Below are 26,536 nucleotides of genomic sequence, written 5' to 3'. Positions count from 1 at the left end.
AATTCAACATACTAAGAGATAGGGACACCAAATTTTGTTGCATCATTAGAAATTGTGTGCATCAGCAGCACATCAAATTGGCTCAGAGGGCCAAAGTAGTATTGGTGAGACTTTCTCTTTAAATATTTTGTAACTTAATTATTCTGCAGATTGTGAGGACTGCAATGCATTCTTTGAAGGTGACTGTCCAACACATCCTTTACAAATTATACAAGATACAGTAATTCCTGAAGACTTCAAAGATACCAGAGCTAGATCTAGTCTACCAGATGGATTGAGAATTGCGAAGTCTAGAATAAGAAATGCTGGTCTTGGTGTAATGTCTGATAAATCATTTCCAAAAGGTGTCAGATTTGGTCCTTATACAGGAGAAGTAGTTGATGCTGAAACAGGACATGATAGTGGATATGCTTGGCAGGTAATTGTTAGTTTTATGATGCTTTGCAAAGTTTGATGTCATGAGTTTTAAATTTGCTTTGTTGCTCTGTTTTCATATGTTTTCGCTGTGTTGCTACGTGGGAGATGTAAAAAATTGAGTTTTTTTGTAATTTTGAAAGTGTTTGCATTCATAAAAGTGTAGAGATTCTTAGACTATACGAAAGTGAATAAATTATGATTTATAAAAAAAGAAATATGGAAGAATCTACTGTCAATTGTGAAAAATTATCAAAACTTGAAAGTTTTTTTGTAATTTTGAAAAGTGTTTGCATTCATAAAAGTGTAGAGATTCTTAGACTATACGAAAGTGAATAAATTATGATTTATAAAAAAAAGAAATATGGAAGAATCTACTGTCAATTGTGAAAAATTATCAAAACTTTTCCTTTTTGAAGAGTTATGAATAACTGATATAATTCTTTTAACCAACAATATTCTGTTTTAATGTTTTAAATTACTACATATAGGCGACTACTAACAATTGAAGCGCAATTTTTTATTTCTCACTCTTCTAACCTCCCTTTGGTCTGTTTGTTTTGTTTTGTTTGTTTCTGTATGTGATTATACTAGTCAAATCTTATCTAATTTTTTAGTAGTGTATGTATTTTAATTTTCTGTTAGTGTTGCTCCTAACATGTTTAGTGAGCCCCTGATACAAAAGGGATGAAATAAATAAATAAATACTAGTGTACTTTTAACTGATCCATTTCATATTGATTTCATTAGATTTCTCAAGATGGTAGTAAGAGAGGTATATTTATTGATGGACAAGATGAAAGTAAGGCCAACTGGATGAGATTTGTCAACTGTGCACGTAATGAAATTGAACAAAATCTTGTGGCTTACCAATACCATGGAAAAATCTACTACAGAAGTTTCAAAAATATACCACAAGGATGTGAACTATTGGTATATTATGGAGAAGAATATGCAGAAGAGTTAGGAATTGATCATAAATTTGATATCAAAGAAACTGATGGTAGGTGTTATTATTCATTTTGTTTATTTGGTTCATAACTTTAAGTGTAGTCTAAAATAACCACTACATAAATTATGTACTATAACTTACATTGTTTTAGCATATATTTGTCGTCTTGCCATTTCAAATTCTAATGTAATACTGTCTAGATTTGAAGAAAAAAAAACATACTCGTAGATTGAGTAAATGCATAATTATTGAGTTGTGTTTTCTAGAAAAAATCATGTAGCTGTGTGTCAGTGATGTTTTCTCATTAAATCAAGTGATAATTTGAGCATAATTAATTGAATCGAGTTTAGATATTGAAATATATATATATCCTGCTTGTATGATAACCATGAAGTGTAATTGAATAAATTGTATTGTTGCACAGTCTTATTAAAATGTCTTAAAGCTACTAATATGTACTTAAAACTGCTAACAAACCAATAATAGATTAATTATTTACTGCTTTTTATAATGCCCCCAAATACAATGAAGTGCCCCCAAGTATTTTTTCTTGGAAGGCGCCCAAGTGCCCCCTAATCATGACAGTGTCTAGAATGAACACTGCTCATGTATAGTACATATGATTATTTTAACAAATCAAAAAATATGGATTGACAAATGATATTCTGTTTATTATAATTTTTTTTGCAGATGGTGAGTCCTATCTTTGTAGTCAGTGTGATAAATGTTTCACTGATCCTAATTACTTGACTAAACATATGAAGTATAAACACAGAGATTATGGAGCTGATGTGGATGACCACAAAAGAACTCACAGTGGAGAGAGTGTATGTAGACTGCAGACACATCAAAGGATACATACTGGTGAAATGCCATACAAATGTACAGTGTGTGGTAAAGGATTCAACATGTCAAGTAACCTGAACACTCACATGAGAATACATACTGGTGAAATGCCATACAAATGTACAGTGTGTGGTAAAGGATTCAACCAGTCAGGTAACCTGAACACTCACATGAGAATACATACTGGTGAAATGCCATACAAATGTACAGTGTGTGGTAAAGGATTCAACTGGTCAGGTAACCTGAACACTCACATGAGAATACATACTGGTGAAATGCCATACAAATGTACAGTGTGTGATAAAGGATTCAACCAGTCAGGTAGCCTGAACACTCACATGAGAATACATACTGGTGAAATGCCATACAAATGTACAGTGTGTGGTAAAGGATGTGTCCAGTCTAGTGACCTGAAGAAACACATGAGAATACATACTGGTGAAATGCCATACAAATGTACAGTGTGTGGTAAAGCATTCAACAGGTCAGGTCACCTGAACACTCACATGAGAACACATACTGGTGAAATGCCATACAAATGTGAACATTGTGGGAAAAGATTTACACATTCAAATAGTGTTAAGGATCATATTATCAGACATCATACACATAACTATCCACATAAATGTCATATTTGTAAACAAGGATTTGTTAAACCAGGTGAACTCAGAAAACACATGGCACGTCATACAGAAGAATAATCTACAAATCAACTCCCATATATATTTTTCAACAACTTTTTGAATTTTTTAAAGTAACACTTTATTCTTTTAACAGAGTATCTTAACATAATATGAAATGTAAATATTTAATAGATAAAATATTTGTAATTCTAGTTATGCTGTTGTAAATATAAAGTTTGAATTTTGCTATTTTAGTTCACTGTCCCTGTGATTAGTCTAAATATAGTCATCTATTGAATGTTAAATGTTTGCAATATGTCAAATATCAATACAGAAGACCACCAGTCTACAAGTCAATGCAATGGTTTGAAAAAAACTTGTTAACTTCTTTGAGCAACACTGACTTATATTACAAGAAGTGCAAACCAATGATGTAGATCATATTGCCATGACATAGAATGACTGGGGTAATAAATCACATGTTTTTGGTATGAACATGTTTGACTTTGGTTGTGTGCTGCATATTTAATTGTATATCACTTTATATTGTGTAAATATATGTTAAAATATTGTTCATCCTTTACACTGACAGTTCTTATTTATAATGTTGCATGACAGTTGTAGTGATTTTATTAAATCTTACCACTTAAATAGGAATGAGGTAATTAACCTGTTGCTAACTTAAATTTAAATATCTTATATATAAACATCAATATTTTTGCCTTCTTGTCGAAATCAAAGGTTTTGAATTCCAAAAATTTTCTCATGTCAAATCAAATAAATTACTGCTTGACATTAAGAACTAATAATACACTGCTTGAAATTACTCGTTTCAGAAAATCTACCAAAACATACAAAAAAAACCAAACATTTTTTGGAAAAAAGTGATACATATTGTCATGCTTATTAAATTATAAGTTAACTTCCAATGTTGTGTTAAGTAAAGTGATTGATTTGTGAATAAAAATGGTTTGAATTTTAAGTTTTTGTGTTTGCTGTACATATCTTTGAATGAGTATGTACCTGTCATTGTGTGGACATGTACAGCTACAGGTTGTGCAAGAATCTTTAGTATGAATACATTCCATGGTGTGTATAAATTGTCATAACTATAATATTTTTATTACTGCAAGTTCATTTGTGTAGGTTATTGTATTAACATAGAACTTCTGAGTTCATGCACTTTGTCACATTCAAGTGATGAGTCATGTGACCAACCAAGAACATCACACTGCTTTACAAGTCCACAGGTAGATGAAAGTTTCACTTTTGCTTTCAGTGTCAAAAAAAAGCAGTGTGTACTGTCTCTAAAATTTAAGTTCAATGTTGTGATGATTTCTGTTCTAATTTTAACCATCTTTGCATTTGGTAGCCTTGTAAAAAAAAGTTGTTGGAAGTGGGACAATTGTTGCTTTGGATTTTGTTAGTACATGCATGTACCAATAATTGACCAGTGTTGTAATAAAGTATTTAAGTCTTAACAATGGAGGGCAGTGTTGTCAGGGAGCCAAGTCTTACCACAGAGGGCAGTATTGCCAGGTAGCCAAATCGTACCCAAGAGGGCAGTATTGTCAAGGAGCTGCATTACCATAGAGGGCAGTATTGCAAAGGCATGCCATAGAGGGTAGTATTATAAGGGAGGATTCACAGTGCGTTCACATATCCCTGGGAAATGAGCTCTCATTGAGATCTTAGCAGATTAAATAAGGATATCGATAAACACCTTTAGGGATTTTTACTATCTTTTTTCGATGCGTGTTTCAGTTTGGGTAAAAGTTAAATGATAGTTTATCAGACACTAAATTATGTCAATGTAGTTATGTCTTGATATAATAGGCTGAATGTACTATCTGTAATATTGTCTTTGGTTATATCAGAAAATGCTGATAGTGCTTTCGAACAGATTCTTCTGATATCTTTTTACACCAACTATCAGCTGGTGACTTGCAAGGGCATGGTTCTTCTATGAAGGGTGAATTGGTGGATGGATGGTTTGGTAGCATCAGTAGGGTGATTGGTGGAAATAGGAAGGATATGGACAAACCGGTGACTTGATTGATGGATGGATGGACGGTTTGGTGGAGTCTGTTTGGTAGGGTGATTGACAGAATGGAAGGATGGGCTGACTGGTGGGTGGGTACGGTTGATTGATGGGTGGATGGTTCAATGGAGTCTGTTCAGTAGGGTGATTGATAGAAGGATGGACCAACTGGTGGAATGAATGATGGGTGGATGATGCAAGCATACATGGATGGATTGTACATTGGGATATATTAAGTTTGCTTCAAGCTGAAATGTACACATAAACAACTAATATCCACATTTTATAATCAGACAGACTGACATCACAAAATGAGAAACACTTCTACAATGCTGGAGTAACCAGATTTATCAACCAATCAATCAATCAAAAAATTTGTACTGCGACAAAATCCAATACAACGTAATGTTCTATGGCACTGAACAGGAACTATAGTAGATCATTGTAAAAAGTTAGAGAACACTCTTGCAAACAGATGTGTCTCAACGAAGTTCAGGTGGCATACTGTTCCATATGACTGGCGCTACTCACCACCATCATTATTATTATTCATACAACAAAAAATACAAAGACAATGATAGATAAAAGCACTTGATATGTTTATTGTTAACTAAAATAGTTTAGAAGAAAATAAACTAAATGGGAAAGTTGTGAACTACGAAATATGTATATATTTAACACTAAGACTAAGAGAATGTTATGTTCATAGAATACATCATGTGATGAAAGTAGACCAATCATAGCATCAGAGACATCACCACAATGGGATATGAAATCTTTAACATGATTGGTTATTTCTCTAAGAGTTCCAATTTTTGACTGTAAAGTTGTTATGATATAAAAACAACTTTCTGTTTATAATAAAATAACAAATCTTAAAGTTGCCATATTGATGATTGGGGATTTATTTTGGATTTTTCATTTATAAAACAATTTTATCACGGCTTTCTACTTGAAAAATCAATGTGAAACAATATATGCCAAGTCTGTGTTTGTAACTCAATACATTGCAAAAAATTAATTAATAAATGTGTAAAATGTTTGTTATTGTAAGTACAACAAACTGTTTACACATTTTTATTTTAACTTTTTGAGTTACAAACGCAGACTTAATTATTGTTGTTTCATGTTATTTTTTCAAGTAGGAAGTCATGATAAAATTGTTTTATATATTAAAAATCTATAATAGAAACCTTTATACTCATCTATATGGCAAGTGAGACAACTTTGTTCACTAAAATATCAACCAAATTTAATATGTTCACTGTATCCCTTCCTTTGATTCAAGTCTACCAAGTTGGATCAGGAATAATACAATGAAACTAGCTTTACTGGCCATTTCTAAAAAAACAAATGGTAAAAGAAAATATAACCCTGCCACTAGAGGGCAGTAGTCAAAATTCAGGTATTGGAGAAAATATTCAACAAACCCCAAGCAAATCTTACCCTCTCGTTATAACACTGGTATTGTCAGGGATTCGGTATATTGGAATTTGAACATCTTTGTCTTTTGCATATTTAGATTGGATAAAATAGGATGAATGTGACAAAAAATGTCCTGTCTCCATAATTTTATTTTACTGAGATTAGAAAGGCTTCTTTTTGTAATTTCTTGTATTTCTTTGAAGCAATGACATGACTTTATCAAAAACTTTGTCAGTATGCATTTCAGCAGTGGTGATTAATATATCTTGGGTGGAGAAAATAAATAACGAATGGTAAATTGCGAGATCTCATGGAACACGGTAATTCAGTATGAGAAGCCGCCAGGGTGCCATTCTAATCATCACATTCTCCATACAACTCAGAAGGAATGTCATTCAGGGCGAGTGTTCAGTATCATAGCTGTTAGCGATCCGTTAGCTAGTCTGTTTACAGTATTGGATCTGTAACTACATGTAGACTAACTCCCATAGACTGCAAGCTAGCACAGTCACAGCTCCAGAGCCATGGACAGGCTAGCTGACAGCATTCATATTGAACTTTCCCATTGTGAAATGGCACACTTCCAGCCCTTGTTCTCTCTAAACCCCTGATAGAGGGTGCACATATAATTCCAATTTCTCCCTGTATCGTCACTGGAGGGCTTAATTCATTGAAAGGTCTGTCTTAGAATAAATATGTTACAAAAATATGATTACTACCACAATATTCACATCCTTGGAAATAAAGTTTTATCTTAATTACCAATTTTAATTTCAGATGAAAACTTGTAACTACAAATGTAGATTGAAAAATACAAAAATATTTGTACATCAGAGTTTCTTCAACCATTTACATATATCACAGTTAAAATACTGTGCATCAGATTTCTGTTCCAGATTTTCTTATTCAGCAAAAAAAACAACTAAAATGAAAGTGTTATTGCTTGTTGTGATGGTTTCAAATCAGCCATGACAGTCAACTGATTTGTGCATGTTCCACAATACCAGATAACATGACCATGTGACTGTCGGCTGATTTGTGTAAGATCAACCTATCAACTAGATGACATGGCCATGTGACTGTCAGCTGATTTGTGTAAGATCAACCTATCAACTAGATGACATGGCCATGTGACTGTCAGCTGATTTGTGTAAGATCAACCTATCAACCAGCCATGGGCATGTGACTGTCAGCTGATTTGTGTAAGATCAACCTATCAACCAGATAACATGGCCATGTGACTGTCAGCTGATTCATTTGACATGCAAATGAAAGCTGACAGTGACATAAGTACCAAACAAATACAGTTTACACAAACTAACATTTTTGTTTCTTATCCAATGTTTCTTTTTCTTTAAATTTTCATTTCTATAAAAAAAAATTCAATTAAAAAATAATTCAAAGTGAAATAAACCGCAACATTTTTAGTCTTGTACATTTTTCATATTCAGAAGGCTGAGATGTGGTCAAGGCTTTCATAGAATTATTCAAAATTAATTACACCGTGATGTCACAAAAGCTCATCTCTGTGGCGACGAAAGTTTATTCCCATGGAGATAATTATTAAGATTTTTATCTTCTAGTCTGATGATGATCTAATACTTCTACACAGACAAATAGCAAAGATCATTCCAAATAACTAGAAAAGAAATAAAAACACAATATAGTTTAATTCAAATACTTATGGATGTAAAAAAAACATTTACATGTACACAAAACCATTAAATGTTATACTATACACATCACATATACATCCATCCACACATACATACATACATACGAGTGGTGTGCAGTTCCACTTCTCCAAAGGGTGCCATAGGTGTGTAACCAGGTCACAGGCATCATTTCTCACTTTACAAACATGCACATGCACACTCGCACACACAGTGACATGTCACTCACACACACACACACACACTCAATTGAACACAACTTGATGGTTGCTAACTTACTTGAAGACCAGCAACTCCAATGCCAACACCACCAAGAATATATATACGGTCATCTACCCATGTCTTGAACTTGGCAACACAACCCTACAACACATCCACAAAATAATCATTAATATTTGAACTTGACAACACAGCTTTAGCCTAATAAAGTTTTTGAGTAATGCAGTTTTGGTGTAGCTGCTACACCCCTTGGGATTGTCTGTTTTCTTTAAAATCGACTTCAGGTTGCCACTGAGGGTGCTAGACAGAAAGCAGTTCTCATCACCTTTCAGCTTTAATATCTGGCAACCCACAAAGCACAGATTCAAGGTCTTGCAATAAGACTATAAACATATCAATTTGTTAACTACAAAAATGGCCACCATTTGGTCAGAATTTGATGATATCGAAGAAACAAATGTGATGTGAATATGACCTGGCCAAAAAAATCAACTAATGAACTTCAGATATATAGATTTTGATATCGACACAATAGATGGACATATGCAAAGATAGATCATAAACCCTACCTCATGTAGGGTCTTACAGACAAACTGACATCACCAATTGTAAAAGTCATTTCCACATGTTTAAAGAAATATTTGTGTCTATCCAAAATAGATTCCATTAAAAATAAAATTGAAAATGTTTCACACCCCACCCCCCAAAAGAATAGGATTTTTTGTTTTGTTTTTGTTTATTTGTGTTTGTTTTGTTATTTTATGTGTGTGTATGTACGTCTGTGTATGTGTATGTGTGTGTATGTGTCTGCGCGCGCACGCGTGTGCGTGCGTGCGTGCGTGCATGTGTGCGTGCGTGCATGCGTGCGTGTGTGTGTTTGGTTGGGGGAGGGGTATGCTGAACTATTGATCTTGCCCCTGAGTAAAGTTAATGTTTGCATGATTCACATACCTCTGGATTCATATATGCTGGGTTCTTGTTCAGACACTCGGCTTCATTCTCTAGTTTACCCGATGTAAGACTTATAATCTTACAACATGAGGATGGAAAGTCTTGGGTCTGACCATCAGCATACCACATTGTTGTGAGGTAATCTTCGTAACCATAGGTTCCACAACATTCAAACTGCAAGGTCAAAGGTCATGTAAGTGTCAACGTGAGTGAAGGGTCGTGGGAAAGTCAAACCAGGTGGACGGGTCATGGAAAAATTAAAAATTAAGGCTCCAATGATGGCACAAGATTCAAACTGCAAGGTCAAAAGTAAGTCAAAGGTCATTAAAGGTGAATAAAAATAACCGCCGATAAAACTAGTGAATCAAAAATCTGTTGAAACATCCTAGCTACTGAATATTCTATATCCAGGAGGAGTCTGTTATAAATACCGACTAATCATGTGTTGAGGATTTATTTATTCACTGCTCAGTCAGGCACACTTCGTGCTCCTCACAAAGGGACACTTGTTGAGAGTCTGGCAGCGAAACTAATGCCACACCAGACGATTAACGAAGCAATTTTAGTAAGAATTTTGTCATGACAGGCAAAAAAATGTAGCAATGTTCATAAGATTTTAGTCCAGTAAGACATAACGTTATGTTTCAGGTAAAAAACATTTCTTTATTTTCGACCACTTACGATAAGTTGGGCATCATTCCAACTATCGGTGATAAGTTTGGTCTGGCCGTAATCTTCCACCAATGTCCTGTTCATGGCATCTTCTACATATTTCTCAATGTCACTTCCATAAATGGATGCCAGAACACCAGCCGCCAACTCAGCACAGAAAATCAGTAACAACATGGTGAAGTACTGAAAAAAAAAATTAAAAAAACTTAAAAAAATAAAGATATTTGAAAATACAAAATTTCCTTACTGAAAATACATAGCTGTCATTTTTGTCCAATTTTCGTTGCAGGTGATGAAAGTAACTATAAATATTTAAATCAAAAAATTAAGTGTCACAATTTAGTTACCATGGTAACAGAAAATAAGTAACAAAATGGTGAAGTACTGAGGAGAGAGATAATTACAAACAGAAGGGTGCAAAGTTGTAAATACTATAAATACTACTAAAAAAACAGCACAAATTGTTACAAGACCAAGGATTCTAATTACTTACAGTGATGTTTTCATCTGTTTTGTTCTTAATTGTGAAATTGATCGTTGGCTGGATTTACCGTACAATAACATGTTATTACTATGTTTTAACAACCTCTTTGTTTATAGGAATATTCTAATAGTCCCTCAAAAACAATCAATGACCAACATTTCAAATAAAATATTAAAAATGAGAATATGACAGAACCCCCTGATGTGCAAATGCAAGTGAGCACTGCAATACTCGGGGTATTTGCATTCATAGTGCTTTTAGTTTTACTGTTCTCTGCGAAAGTGCAGCAGAGTTAAGTGAAAGCACTGCAAGCACAAGTGCAAATAATCCCCCCCCCCCCATACTGACGTGGCATGGAGTTATGCTAAATATTATTACATATTCTCATCGAATTTCCATAAAAATTACACTATGTGATTTTGTGCATCCTCATACATATGCAGGTATGCAATTATATAATGCAACTTTTGTTCCGTCATTTTTATTTTATTCGCTCGGAATGTGTAAGTTCGGATCACTGAGTTCAACGGTAAATCAGAAGTAAGCTTACCGTTGCTCCATAAATATTGCCATAATCTACACGATTTTCCGATAAAATATATCAAATCTATTAAATACAAATAAAGGAACCACTACGCATAAAACTCCTGCCACCGAAGGATGTATGTAATGTGTGTATTTACGTTTCGAATGTACATTATTATTATAACTTGATCGTAGCGCGAGCAAAAATAGTTTCGGTAAAACAGGAGTGATTTGCTCTGAAATCACCCCGTTTGACGTCACATAGTAGAAGATGCAAGTATTTATGTGATATTAGAGGTTACTTACAAATCCAAGCAGACATCTGCTTTCTTTGATTGCTCCGCAACATCCACAGAAACCGACGATGAGAACGAAACCACCAACTCCGATCATAATATATGCTGCATTGATAATTAATGGATTGTCCAGTATAGCTATAAATGACTCACTATCAACAACTATCCATATACCAACTCCTGCTAGTGCAACACCAGATAACTAGAGAGAAGGTAAGAAAGAATATAGTCAATATATTCATCAGCTAGCAGTCGCATAACTACCATACGAATACGTCTACCATAATTTACAATATGATGTTCAGTGGGATTTGCCTTTCAAGTCTATTACATCACTTCCGCAAAGCAACTCCTTTTAAACATACACAATAGTATTAGAAGCAGTTGACATTATATTTAACAGACACTATACTATGCACAGGTTCAACAAAAAATATGTAATATATACTCTGGTTGTTCTACATCGCGATATTACACATCTATGTCACGACAACGCGTGTCTTCATTACTGGTTCTACTGTGTTCGAAGGACGAGTCAAACAGTCAAAATTGCCATTACGTTCTCCACTTTTTCTTTGATTTACTGCCGCTGGTGTAATTATGTTATTCTCCAATATTTTTCTTCATTCAGCAGGAAAATACTCATGACCAATGGGTACGTCACTATGAGTCGCTAGTCGCTAGTCAATTTTACTTATTTTATCGCAGGTTTGTAACCCTAAATAATCCTGGAATGTGTTGTAATACTCTTTTAACATTTCTTCTTGTAGTGGCAAATTTTCCACAATATATCACATGTAATTTTAACTTTTTTATTCAATCTTTATTTCCCTTAGTCTAGATGTTATGCATGACTTCAAATCTCTTTCCACTTCTAGCTCAATGAGGTCCTGAGATGAAATTTCAATTCAAACAAAGCCGCCCACATAGTCATTAACATCATGTCTTTGTTAATCAATCACAGCATTAAACCCAATCAAAAGTGAGTGTTTATTGGGGTCATTTACATAATGTCCAAATATGGTATATTTGTCATATCAGGATGCTACTTATAAACATAGTTTACATATTCTAATAATTGGGCGTTTACTCATTTGCATGAACACCATTGGTTCATAGTCTGATTTCTCACTGAGCTAGATGGGGGAAGTGAGATTTTCAGATCTGAAGCCACGGATAATATCTCGACTATACTTTCCTAGAAGTGAGAGTTGAAGTAAAAACTGATCTTACCCAGAAGATAAAGTTAAAGATGAAGAGTAGTGCTTTGATGCACTTCATTCCACAACCTTGCACCATTTTGACTGCTTACAGTGTACTGCTTCTAAACCTACAGTAAAAAAAAAACATACAAAAACTTCATGAAAATCATGTTGGTAACCATGGCGACAAGTAATGCAGACTCAATGTGCCATATACCAAATACTTAGGCTGCATGTACATAACGTTTTCAAATAAATACACTAAAAATCAATTATGTTATATTTTGATATGTCTTTATGTGTTTGCATAATAGGCTGACATGACACTCATTGTTGGACTGATTCTGCAGAAATACTGAAAACGGAATGATGAAAATCAATCCTGATTGCACATTTGCAAACATACAGTCATGTAATGATTAGACATGTGCATATAACAGGTCATTCCAGAGGTCAAAGACATTCATTTTCATTATCAATAGTTCACATGATGCCATTTTTCCGCAATCTTTCCATTTTTGTTCATTAACTTTAATAAGGACTCCATTTTAAAATGAAAGCTGACAGTTTTCAAACAATCCACTTTCAGAAATGTCTCCAAATTGTTGCATTTTCATGCACGTTTTTGTCGTTTTTGTGTAGCTGGTAGATGCAAACGCACCCCAAAAATAATTGCACTTTCATTTTGAAAATGGCATCATGAAATCAGGGCCTAAATGTATACTGGTCTTTTGAGATACATCATCAGCTGGTTGTATCTCAAAACAGGAAATAGCAAAAGTTGAAAAGATCAACAATGAACCGTAAACAACGGCATTTTTTCTTCTTCGTGATTCTAAAAATGTTATGACGTGTACACCTATACCCATTACAATGATCAGAGCCTAACAACGACATGATTTTTAAAATGTTTACAACTATACCTTTTCCCTCCAAAATTATACACTAAAATTATATACACAAAAATTATGACCACAAATGTTGATTTTTCAAAAAAAATTTCAATTTTAGACCTGTTGAAAAGAAATACTCCTCAGTTATTCACTTGTACCAAATACTGCTTTTTTGTCATGACAAAATGGAGTACTACTAAATTTTTCAAAAAGTTAGCATGTTGGTAGAAATTATCTGGTGGAGAGGTCAAAGGTTATATGCCTGATATCGGCTTTATAATGGTAAAAAAATGTATTGCCTGTTCAAGTAATACATTTTTTTTATTGTTCAGACATTTGAAATATGATACTAGTATGTATACGACAGCACATTCAATGCAATCATTCAGCCTCAGTTACTGGTTCTATCGTTTGTATCAAGGTTACTTTTTTTACAGAAAGGTGCTAGGCTATTACTAACAGCTGTAACATATGGAATGACATTACTACAATTCATCTATTTTTGTAATAGTAAAAACAAAAACTGTTTGCTAAATTCTAAAACACTCTCTAATCATAATAATCAAACGAAAAACTCAAATAAACCAACTTTTCAGTATATTTTGATAGGGAACCAAAATTATGGGAGTGAAAAATCCAGGTGTAGTAAGGGAATGGTGAAAATAATATTCTCCATACAACACTAGATTCTACGCTATATTTAGTAAAATATGGTTTATCAATTTCATGTTATCAATTTCATGTCTCATAAAGGTTTTATAATATCAAAATTTTGCATACTGTATTATCTAATTTATTCCATATTTACAATTGTCAAATGAAATTGATCATTAAATGGAATGTTTATTAAAAAAATGTCAAAAATATTCTGTGACAATTTCTGCTGGTTGTTAAGTGACATTGATACCGCTAACAATTGGTCTAAGGTTGGTGGCCTACAATACAAACGAGTTATAGTGCATGTAGTTACCACAAATTTATCTAAATTACAACACATTTTTCTTAATTAAAAATTGTTTTGAATTATATGATGGCATACCTAATCAAATTCTAATGTAAATGACAATGTTCAACACTCCGAGTAAACTAATCTGCGTCAATAATTAAGGTCTAATGAAAATTAAAATAAAATCATGTGACATGCTCAAAGGCAAAATGGCTTCAATTATCGATATTATTAAATTTCATTTTTTATTGTTGCTAAGCGTTATATTTCAAAGCTTAGAAAACAAAAACTAGATTTCAATTGATGGCATACAAAAAATATACAGAGTGTAGAGTTTCATACTGTGGTTAAAAAAAGTACATATTAAGAAATAAGGACAGTTTTTAAAATTAATAACTTAACAAAAGTTCCTGAATACAAACTGTAAAATTTATATTCATGCAAAGAGTTATGTTTTTGTAATAAGCACGATAAAACGTCATTAATTAAAAAAAGAAAAAGAAAACCATTTTCTGAGTTAAATCAAAGGTGTCTGTGCTTTTTTATTACCACAGAGATAAACTACAAGAGCTACTTAATGTGAGTGTTTTTGAAAATTCAAAGAACAGAGTCAAAGTAAAACTTTCTTATATTAATTAAACCACCTAAAAATTTAACCAAATCTATACTCTCTACGTACTGAAAGTTTGGGTCTGACATTAAGTGTCAAGCTATAGGAAAGGTACCCGTAAACACAGATATTTTTATCACTAGACAGTATAGCAATTTAACAATCTTCAGCTTAGTTCTCAAAGACTAATTTTTTACTAATTACTTGACTGGTACATTGTGTTCATGTATAAGCAGACATTTTGTCACTACGCAATTTTGTGGTTTTGGTTTCTGGCAAAATAGGTGAAAATAACTATTTTGCCGAAAATTTCCAGTTTACAGTACGTATTATGATCACCATGTACACCTGTGGCCAATAGGCAAAATTCGGGATATGTCATGCCATCAATATGCAGTTTTTTGTAGTGACCAGCCAAAAGTTAGTTTTTTCCCCAAATCCTGGTGAGCTGATTCACAAAAAAAATGTTATAATTTTCATAATTCTGACACAGAACAAAAAAATTCTCCTTTATTATAAGGACACACTGATAGTATATACAACAATAGGTTACACTCACTTTCAGGTGATTTTATAAAAAAAAAAAGTTTATTTTTAGCAAATATGACACACCTTTACATGACATGACTCAATCATACTGTACACCAGCTGACATGAATACCCTATCAATATCAGTTCTACTGGAAGGCAATGTACAATGACCTCTTTACAATTCAATTCACAGACTAACTCTTTTGTGTCGCAGTTTGTGTTACAAAAAAACAACACCCACACAAATCATTGAAATTCCAAACTACAAAAAAACAATTTTGAGTACTTAGCCTCTGGATTTTGAGAATTTTAGATTCTGGCAAACCTACCTATAGTTTTTAAAAGCAGTTGATTTTACGGTCTATTTTACTAATTTAAGGCGTAAAAAAATGTGTAGTTGCGATTACATTCAATATTAGGTGGGGGTAGGCAGATTTTTAATTTAATTTTTTTAATTTTTTTTTTTCATATGTTATGTTTTCCATTGTTTTCCATATGGTCTCTGTGTTTTTGGTTTCTTCTCATCAGATGTACAGCCATTACAGATTGGAAGAACAGTTTTATATTGTCTTTTTACGTTGACGTCAGTTTCCGCACCCACTATTTCTTGCGAAACTTCACAATGTTCTTCATTTTATCTATTTTTTTCTCAAATATGTAAAAATAATTTAGGGTCGGCGTGAAAAACTAGGTGGGGTTGGGTAACCAGAACCAAACAACTTTTGGACTATTATGATTATGTGGAAAAAATATCTTACAAAATTTCACTGAATATGTTCCCACACAAACTAGTTATCTTGTTTCTTTTCAACTAAAATTTTAAGATAAATTTCTAAATTCTGCATTTTATCTACTAATATTTCAAAACTAAAAAATGATGTCTTGTGATACCAATAGCTAAGTGTACATGTATGTTTACCTTGTTGTTTGGAAATAATTTTTTGGAGGGAAAATGTCATATATGCAACAGGTGTCACAGACCACTTAGGCTTAACAAAAATAATTATGTGGTTCCAATTACTCAATTTTAGAAAAGGTGGGATAGGTAGCTTTTTTTTTACTTTATTACATTTTTTCTCATATGTGAGTGGGTCTAGTTCAGGTAGTTATGTTTTCCATTGTTTTCCATATGGTCTCTGTGTTATTGGTTTCTTCTCATCAGATGTACAGCCATTACAGATTGGAAGGACAGTTTTATATTGTCTTTTTAAGTTGATGTCATATTTCTTGTGAGACTTCACAATTTTCGCAATTTTATTACTTTTTTTCTCAAATGTACATCAAAAAATGTTTAGGGTCAGCGTGAAAAACTATAGGGTGACAAGAACCAAATAATTTTTTTAATTAGACCTTTAATACAACCTAAAGAACTTGTACTCTCATCAGCTAAATAAATCTTCTCTTAATTATTTTTTTTGTTATGTTATTTGTTATGAATATTATTTATTCATTGAAGCATACAAAGCTCAGTGGACATTCAATATTTTCTTATTTCAGGTGGGTCTTATTTCAGGGGGATGACACTGAGTCCTGGAAATAAATGGCATTTTCCTAAACTATATATGGGTTCTGGAGAGTCATTTCATGATTATACATGACTTTTGTACAGACTACATGGGATTTCACAGAGACATATATCTTATAAGGTATGGTGTCTTTGCTGTGGGCTCATATTGCTTGATTGGAGTCAGCAGAAACATTTGGTGGCCCTGAGGCAGAAGTAATATATTCATGGCTGAACAATGAATATTCATAAGAGAAGTTTTGCATTGATAGTGAAAGCAATAAGCACTCAGAAGTCATGAATATTCATTAAAATGTAAAATCATAAAATGATTCTCCAGAACCTCCAGTACCCATAGTTTATGAAATCTGTCAATCAATCAAATTTGTCTGAACCAAACAATCACAGGATGTAGGATATATCTGTCCATGCATGCATGGAGCATGGAGGTAGCAAGGTCTCCATCCTCCATGGTCTGTGCATGTGTGACAGTGTTCAAGTATGTCTGAATGATAATCTACAATCACAAGATCTGAATATCTTTGTCTTAACTGCCTTTCTGTCAGTAAGTCAGTCTGTCAGTCTGTCTATCTCTTACAAAGCTGCCAGTGTAGCCTTCTGTACACATTGACAAGTGATATAGTCTTATAACACTACAGGCTATCTACTTCTGCATTGACATGTGACATTCACATGACAAGTAATTGTGAATATCACAAACTGCCAGTGGGACTATGGAAGCTAAGTCGTTTGTATCTGAATCAATATTGTGTGATAATCACTGACTATGTGTTATTATCTGTCTGTACATCTGTAGTCTGCTCACAAATCTAAACTGCTACTGTTTGCATTGCAGTATATCAATACTGACTGTACATAACTTATGTAACCATAGACAGTGGAGGCCCCCTCTACTGTCTATGATGTATGCTAGTGCTAATACAGGCATAAATGAAATCATGGCAGTGAAACTGAACCACACCCTTTACCCCTATTGACCACTAATTAATGCTTTGTGTCAATATGCAAATCACTACACACTAACCAGAAAGTATTACCAGGACATGCATTTAAAGTAGCTATGTAAACAAAGGAATTTGGTTTCAATTGCTACTGTACTGTTCACAATCTATTGGACCACAAGTTCACACATTAATAGATTCAATTTATTTGTTTTCAATAATTAGGTGCTATATTCATGTGTCTGCCATACCCCATCAAGTCATGTGACTAAAGTTCTTTTTTTGTCATTTTTAATTTCTTTGTAGAGGGTAATCACAGATTTACTTAAATTGAAATTTATATTCAAAATTGAAATTTATATTCAAAAATGGATGCATTGTTCATAAGAAAATTTATTCCGAGCGCCAAGCATTTCCCTCCAAAACCATGAGACAAAAAAAATCTAGTTTTTGTCATTTTTCAAAACTTTTCACTTTAACACTGAACACTGATAAGTATTGCTGTTCTTTTACAGTGCAGTAAAAACAGACTTCTGATGAAAATATTACACATCCCCACTGAGTCACAGCATTTTTGTTCCAAAGTTTTACTTTTATTTTTAGAAGTTGTCCCGAGTGTGTGTAAAAAATATCCTACTACATGAGTGAAACACCAAACCAAAATCATTTTACCTGTATCAAATGTTTAAATTTCCACATAAATTACATGATATGATGACGTGCTTTCATGTCAAACGAACGATCGCATCTTCATTTGCATATCATTTGCATGCAGGTGCATGTATGTTTTCGGTATTGCACGTATGCGTGACACCACATTGCAAATAATCTTTGGTACATATGTAATAATAATCCATATTTCTTTTGAAAAAATATTGATGAAAAAAAACACAATTGATTCATGAAAGAATGCATGTAATTTGTAATTCATAAAATCAGCTTGTGTTCAAATTAATCAATTACTCCATATGTCAATCGACATGAACCATACGTTACAAAATTGCAAAGGATTAATCTTCAATAATATTTTCAATATTTCATGTTATGTCTGACAGTATGTTACGACAAAGACAGAAATGACCTTTGACCTAGACCATACTGTTCAAACATTCAACACATCAATTCTTATGAACATAATCAGTGATTTTGCCAAGGTATAATAAAAATATTGTATTTGTGGTTCCAATTACTTTCAATTTTGGAATAAGTGGCGTTGGTAGGTTTTTTATTTTATTTCATTATATTTTTTTTTTCATATGCGAGTGTCTAGTTCAGGTAGTTATGTTTTCCGTTGTTTTCCATATGGTCTCTGTGTTATTGGTTTCTTCTCAAATTGTTTGAAAACATAAATTGAATCAATATACTGTAAATTTGGAAATTTTCACTAAAAAGATTTAGTTTTGTTTTAATATTTCACTGGACCAAAAATATACACACAAATAAGTAGTCACTAAAATGCCTTCTTGTACATGAACACTGTCAATGTACCAGTCTGGTAATTAGTAAAAATTTGTCTTTGACAATTAGCTGAAAACTACGAAATTGTTTCATATAGGGCTACAGTACTTTTCATTAAGATAAACACCCCCCCCCCCCTAAAGGAATAGTATGGTCCAGGTCACAGGTCAGACAAGCAGGTACATCAAAAACGCCAATGACAGCGTGATAATGACATCATCATGGGACATTCATCGGACAGGTTTGTAGAAATATTACTAAGTATACAAAGCCAGCCAGCTCAACAGGTTGCTAAGCAACAACTTCCCAGACAATGTCACTCATACACAGATACTTTTGTGTATTTGTCTCTTTTAAATTGTTACATCAAATAGATTTTAGACATTACCATGACAACAAACAATCATGTCGGTTGTAGAAATGTATACGGTTTGCTTTCACGCCATGAGAAGTAATGAATTTAGTAATATATTGACACTAAAAGGCTGACAGCTAAGATGCAGTAAATGATTTGTTGTGAATTCTACCACCAGGATTAATTCAATCCAGCACAAGAAACCAAATCTTACAATTTAGTGAAATAGAGAAACATTGGTAAAAGCTTTTAAGGTAAAAGACACGAGAACGATGCAGGAATAGCTAACACAATTAGATCTATAGATCTGTCATTTTGACAATACTTAAAATGTACGGACAATAATCATTTCACACAAATTACTTTATATCATATATCTATATATATGTCTATGTATATATATATAACTCGATGAGTATCAATCTGCTAAGACAGTGCTCTATACCGCAGTGGCAGAGCGCAATAGTTTTGGTAGTTCTGGAACTCTTTCTTGGTTGTAACTTGGAGTTTCACACATAGTGCGATATATATATATATATATATATCTAACAGTATTAAATAAACATTTAGAATTATAAAGTGCCAACATGAAAACAGATATATATTGACTAACTACTACCACAGTGACAACCGTAACACGTGAAATGGCATTTTTGTACTTCGAGGTAAGGGCGATTTTTTACACACACTTTACAGAATGACAGGTGTAGAATTAGGTGCAGTAGAATTGGGTATTAGGCAGGGCAGCACATGTTGGTTGCATTGTAACAGTTGACAAGTTTGGGACAGTGCTATAGAAATGATTAACATGCTGAAGACAGTTTCATTCATGGGTGGAAAGTGTTAGCGGACAGTTCCTTTCACTTTCTTTGTGTAAAAAGTGTCCATTAAATGAAATTGAGAATATAACCTTCTTAGGGAGACTACTGCTATTACTGAACTACTAGTAAAAATATATTTTATTACAATATATCCTTATCCTTATTGTAAAAAATTGCTAAAATACCAATAATTAGACAATATTGTACATGTTCAGTTAGAAATTTATTTTATTCATAAGTTGTATACTATAAGTAACAGCCTGAATTTATGATTGCATTGGGTCGCTGATTTTTGGGTGTGGACCCAAAAATCAATTTGATTGGATGTACAATATTATGTGTATATTGCTATACAAATATGGTTACCTACACTTAATATTGTTCAGGGTGTATGATATTACAAGCAAGTCATTTATATAATTATATATAACACAGTTTCAAAAATGTCACAGTATGGCTGTGTGTACGTTGGAGAGAGTCTCTCGTTCTCCAAAGTTTATGGTTACAGCTAGGGCAGCTTTAACAACATATACTGGTGTCTTACAGTATATGAGTATATTCAAATGAAAAAAAAAAGACTCCATGAGAATTTCTGTAAATGATATGCATATAATACAGTATTTCTACAGAATTATGTAAGAGTTAAATGCCAGCGATAAAGTGATTTTATACAAATATCCTGTCATATCTTGTCGCAAATTTGTATTTATTAAATATGTAAAAGAATGAATTAAAACAGAAACAATATAAATTGAGTTCGACTGTTTTATCTTTTCAGTTTTTAGAAACAATTCACTACTTTTACCCAAGTTAGTAATTCACACACCCCTCAGCTTGAGCATTAGTAATTTGGTAATACCCTTCAGCTTACTAATTATTTATATCAATTTATCAAACCCTCTTAAGGGTTAGATATATACATGTACTAAATCATTAATAAAAGTCACAAAGTCCAAAAATTAGCAGATTTTCTGTTGACCTTTGACCTGCAATTATAGATATACCTATTTTGGCACATTTCAGATATATTTGCATTGTCATTATAAAAATGTTTTGTACATGTATATATCTAACCCTTAAGAGGGTTTGATAAATTGATATAAATAATTAGTAAGCTGAAGGGTATTACCAAATTACTAATGCTCAAGCTGAGGGGTGTGTGAATTACTAACTTGGGTAAAAGTAGTGAATTGTTTCTAAAAACTGAAAAGATAAAACAGTCGAACTCAATTTATATTGTTTCTGTTTTAATTTATTCTTTTACATATTTAATAAATACAAATTTGCGACAAGATATGACAGGATATTTGTATAAAATCACTTTATCGCTGGCATTTAACTCTTACATAATTCTGTAGAAATACTGTATTATATGCATATCATTTACAGAAATTCTCATGGAGTCTTTTTTTTTTCATTTGAATATACTCATATACTGTAAGACACCAGTATATGTTGTTAAAGCTGCCCTAGCTGTAACCATAAACTTTGGAGAACGAGAGACTCTCTCCAACGTACACACAGCCATACTGTGACATTTTTGAAACTGTGTTATATATAATTATATAAATGACTTGCTTGTAATATCATACACCCTGAACAATATTAAGTGTAGGTAACCATATTTGTATAGCTATATACACATAATATTGTACATCCAATCAAATTGATTTTTGGGTCCACACCCAAAAATCAGCGACCCAATGCAATCATAAATTCAGGCTGTTACTTATAGTATACAACTTATGAATAAAATAAATTTCTAACTGAACATGTACAATATTGTCTAATTATTGGTATTTTAGCAATTTTTAGTAGATATAATAACACATGCCTAATTCTACACCTGTCATTCTGTAAAGTGGGTGTAAAAAAATCACCCTTACCATGGTGGGTCTCGAACACAGTACCTCTAGTTCTGTACCTATCTATCTATCCATCCATCCACCCAAATGCAAAAATGCCATTTCACGTGTTACGGTTGTCTCTGTGGAATGATATGCATATAATACAGTATTTCTACAGAATTATGTAAGAGTTAAATGCCAGCGATAAAGTGATTTTATACAAATATCCTGTCATATCTTGTCGCAAATTTGTATTTATTAAATATGTAAAAGAATGAATTAAAACAGAAACAATATAAATTGAGTTCGACTGTTTTATCTTTTCAGTTTTTAGAAACAATTCACTACTTTTACCCAAGTTAGTAATTCACACACCCCTCAGCTTGAGCATTAGTAATTTGGTAATACCCTTCAGCTTACTAATTATTTATATCAATTTATCAAACCCTCTTAAGGGTTAGATATATACATGTACTAAATCATTAATAAAAGTCACAAAGTCCAAAATTAGCAGATTTTCTGTTGACCTTTGACCTGCAATTATAGATATACCTATTTTGGCACATTTCAGATATATTTGCATTGTCATTATAAAAATGTTTTGTCAAAAGACATTTAGCTTATATTGTTACCTTGGTAACAGCTTTTTAATATGGTTTGTACTACCGGTACATTTCAACTTCAGAGTTATAATTTCAATTAAACTGAATATTATTTGGAATAATATGTCCCAATAAACACCGTTCCTTGTACAGATTCACTTTTTAAAATTATCATCAAACCAATGACAGTATAGTTGACCATGGACCTTAGAACACATATACATCCATAATCTGTGCAGGTGTCTGACACAAAATCAATTATTCAATAGATTCTAGATGTATTTTCACATCCAATATCCTGTGGTTTTCATTAATTTATGACGGTTTGCAACAAGCCATCAATACCAAATAACCAAAAGAATATATGTATGTATGTATGTATGTATGTATGTATCGTTTGTATGTATGTATGTATGTATGTATGTATGTATGTATGTATGTATGTATGTATGTATGTATCATTTGCACGGTATGTATATACATTGTATGTATGTATGTATGTATGTATGTATGTATGTGTATATGTATGTATGTGTGTATATGTATGTATGTATGTATGTATGTATGCTAGTGTGGGGGTGGGGGACCAGTGCATTTGATGGTGTACTGTTAGTTTTACCTGTACCTGTGGTATTTGTACAGATTGCCTTCCAAGTTTGTGTAAAACGTGATTCCTTGTCAATCTGAGAGATATATTATTACCAAATGGTAGATATGCCATGGAATTTCTATTTTCCTTTTAGTCTCGTTTTCAATTTTTTTAATTGGTTGACTTGGCGGTTAGCTTTATATAGATTTGGCGCAAAACGAATAATGCACTTGTTACATAACCGTAATACGTCTTGAAAGCCAAGAAAGTCCGCCTACGTCGTGTATGTACATAGATCAGTGATATTGAATTACCACTGGTGCAAAGCTGGAATTACGAGAGATATTCAATCGCTATACTTTGGTATTGGTGTATTAAAACTTATAGTTCCCGTTTTCATTTTTTGTTTAAAACACTGCAGGACTGTTGTCAGAAACAAGAATGGGTGAGACAACTCCATCGTACAGATCACGGCATCAAATCATGAATGCCAATGTCGTTTTAGCAGGGCTTCATTACTAGTTACTTTCACTCTTAGCTCATAATATTCACGATACACTGATTCAACATGTGAAATTTGTAAAGTTTTACTGTCAAAACTAATGAACATAACAAACCCAGGGCGTTGACCCTTCGAGTTGAAGCGATATAAACGTGTTTTATTTGTCTAATAACGCACCCCCTTTCGCTTTTCAACTATGGCTTCTGCAGCGAAGAGTTTATGTACACGTCGCCCCGGCCCCGCCGCCACAACATGCTCAACGTACGTAACATGCGATATTTCTACCTGGCGGTCACACCGTGTTCCCAACTTACATTGGAAATAAATACACAACCTGCTAAAAATAAATAATTATAAACAAAAATGGTTTTAAACTAACACGATACACTCACTATTAAAAATGCGATGTTTGGACGAAATACAATATTGTGTGTCGCATATCGTGTGCTCAAAGTTAACGTTACACACTGGTCGTGTATATGATACCAACAGGTACTGCTCAAAACGCACTCACACACTCTCATGATACCGCTAAACAGATTGGGCTGTAAATACTGACATGCTCACCTAAACTTACGACGAGTCCGCTCTAACAGTGCAATACCATTTAACCTTGGGTGTGGTTATGCTGGAAGGTACACCTTTGCAGTATCACAGGGTGTATTCAAAATTAGCTACTACACTTTCGTATGTAAATTAGTTTATTGTTATAATATATTTGCATAACAAAAGCCTGGCCAGCCACTTTCACCACCGGATTAGGGCATGTTGAACCCTATCTGTTGCACGTACGTATGGACATAGGTGGCGCTACGTTATATAGATAGTTCGCTAGCGAGATTCACAGCTTTTCTGCCAGGTCTCCCCTCGACCCTTCACTGTCTATGATTCAACGAACACTGAAGAAACTGGATATGCCACACTTCAGTAGTGAGATCGCACTTTTTGCTACGTTTATATTTAGTCTACATGCAATAAACCATTTAAATGTATTGGAATTCCATGCAGACAACATTCGGGCTCATAATAGTATCAAACACCCGATGAAGTAAACAAACTGTCCTTGGTGATGTTCAGTTGATGTCTGCATGGTGGTGGTATGTAAAATGTAGCAAGAATCTGTACTCATTCAATCTTGCTATCTTAAAGTGTAGCATGTCCAGTTTCTTAATTAGTTTCTGTGTGGTTGTATCAAACAGAAAAGCTGCACGGTAGTGTGAAATTGACTGTACATAGGTGTAGAAAGAAAGAAAGAAAGAAAGAAAGAAAGAAAGAAAGAAAGAAAGAAAGAAAGAAAGAAAGAAAGAAAGAAAGAAAGAAAGAAAGAAAGAAAGAAAGAAAGAAAGAAAGAAAGAAAGAAAGAAAGAAAGATAGATAGATAGATAGATAGATAGATAGATAGATAGATAGATAGATAGATAGATAGATAGATAGATAGATAGATAGATAGATAGATAGATAGATTTAACCAAGTTTTCTTTCTTTTCTTCTCTTAATCGACATTATTGCTAAAATTCTTTATTTGTTGGCTAGACCTCACTTTTTGTAGCTGTCCTTGTCTCTGTCTGCCTACCCGCCTATCCCAACATGTCTTACGAACAGTCCGCTTGGAGCGATATTAAAAAGTGCAAATCTAGAATGTCTTTCTCCCCATCACCACCCCTCTCCCCTTTTCTCCTCCCCTCTCTCTGTATAACCCTCTCTCTCACTCTCTCTCACTCACTCTCACTCTCTCTCCATCTCTCTCACTCACTCTCTCTCACTCTCTTTCTCTCTCTCCATCACTCTCACTCACTCTCTCTCTCTCTCTCTCCATCTCTCTCTATCTCTCTATCTATCTCTCGATTAATGTCATCACATTCATGACAGCTGATTTGCTTCATGGCTAGAGGGCATGTTTATAGTTGATGATTTATTAAATATAACAAAGATAAATATATTATCTTAATTAGTAAATTTATTCAGTGCAATATCTCCGTAAAAACACCATTGTGTCACACAACACTTACTTAGTAAACATTTCTATGAGCATTATGTTCTTTGTGACGATATTCATAAAACAAACACGCTAGTATGGTTTTAGTATAAGTCTTCGCGAAGTAATTCAATGAGTTTAATTTGGAGTTTATTAAAATTGCTGTACGAGTCACGTGATACAAGCCTCCCAACATCCGATAATACTGCAATTTTTAAAAAAAAAACATCTTTGTCGACGTCGACTCGTAGTAAAACACTTTATCGAATTTAATTGTTCCGACCACAAACTTGAAAATTGTTCCATGAAATTTTCGACTGCACATGTACAGTCCAGAGTTTGCCAATAGATTGAACCACGATTTAGAACATGTGACCTTTCAGACTATAGAATGTAGTCGCAAATTTCAGGTAACAATTATATTGTCAATTTTGTTTCTGGAACGAGGTTTTAATCCGACACACTTTTCAAATTTTTTGACACACAATGCAAGTAAACGTCTTCCACTGACCACCAAATAAGGCAGGGACGATCGCACAATGTCACAAACAAGCTTCATTCCTTGGGGGGGGGGGAGTCTGGCGTCAATGCCATTGCTAACTTCATTTTTGCACTTCT

At 33.4% G+C, this 26,536-nt stretch overlaps 1 protein-coding gene across 1 annotated transcript; it reads right to left on the bottom strand.

Annotated features, from left to right (window-relative positions):
• Nucleotides 1-5,474: 5,474 nt before the first annotated feature.
• On the bottom strand, nucleotides 5,475-24,592 carry LOC144448347 (tetraspanin-18-like). Its single transcript, XM_078138553.1, has 7 exons — nucleotides 24,511-24,592; nucleotides 12,355-12,451; nucleotides 11,132-11,323; nucleotides 9,826-9,999; nucleotides 9,145-9,318; nucleotides 8,254-8,337; nucleotides 5,475-7,940 (listed from the first exon to the last, which is right to left on the bottom strand). The coding sequence occupies exons 2-7, from the start codon at nucleotides 12,418-12,420 to the stop codon at nucleotides 7,881-7,883; spliced, it is 750 nt and encodes a 249-aa protein (XP_077994679.1). The 5' UTR covers nucleotides 12,421-12,451; nucleotides 24,511-24,592; the 3' UTR covers nucleotides 5,475-7,880.
• Nucleotides 24,593-26,536: the final 1,944 nt, after the last annotated feature.

The sequence above is a fragment of the Glandiceps talaboti genome, chromosome 17 (genome assembly GCF_964340395.1).
Source record: "Glandiceps talaboti chromosome 17, keGlaTala1.1, whole genome shotgun sequence".
NCBI lineage: Eukaryota > Metazoa > Hemichordata > Enteropneusta > Spengelidae > Glandiceps > Glandiceps talaboti.
Note: the sequence above shows the minus strand (reverse complement) of the source record. Positions and strands in the feature narration are given on the sequence as shown.

What these genes read in the sequence shown, in the direction of transcription:
- LOC144448347 (XM_078138553.1), bottom strand. Translation starts at nt 12,420, where the DNA reads ATGGTGCAAGGTTGTGGAATGAAGTGCATCAAAGCACTACTCTTCATC. An exon ending in TCTTTAACTTTATCTTCTGG is followed by an intron (nt 11,324 to 12,354) that starts GTAAGATCAGTT and finishes CCTTCTCTCTAG; the next exon opens with TTATCTGGTGTTGCACTAGC. An exon ending in TTGGAGTTGCTGGTCTTCAA is followed by an intron (nt 7,941 to 8,253) that starts GTAAGTTAGCAA and finishes TTTCTTTTCTAG; the next exon opens with TTATTTGGAATGATCTTTGC.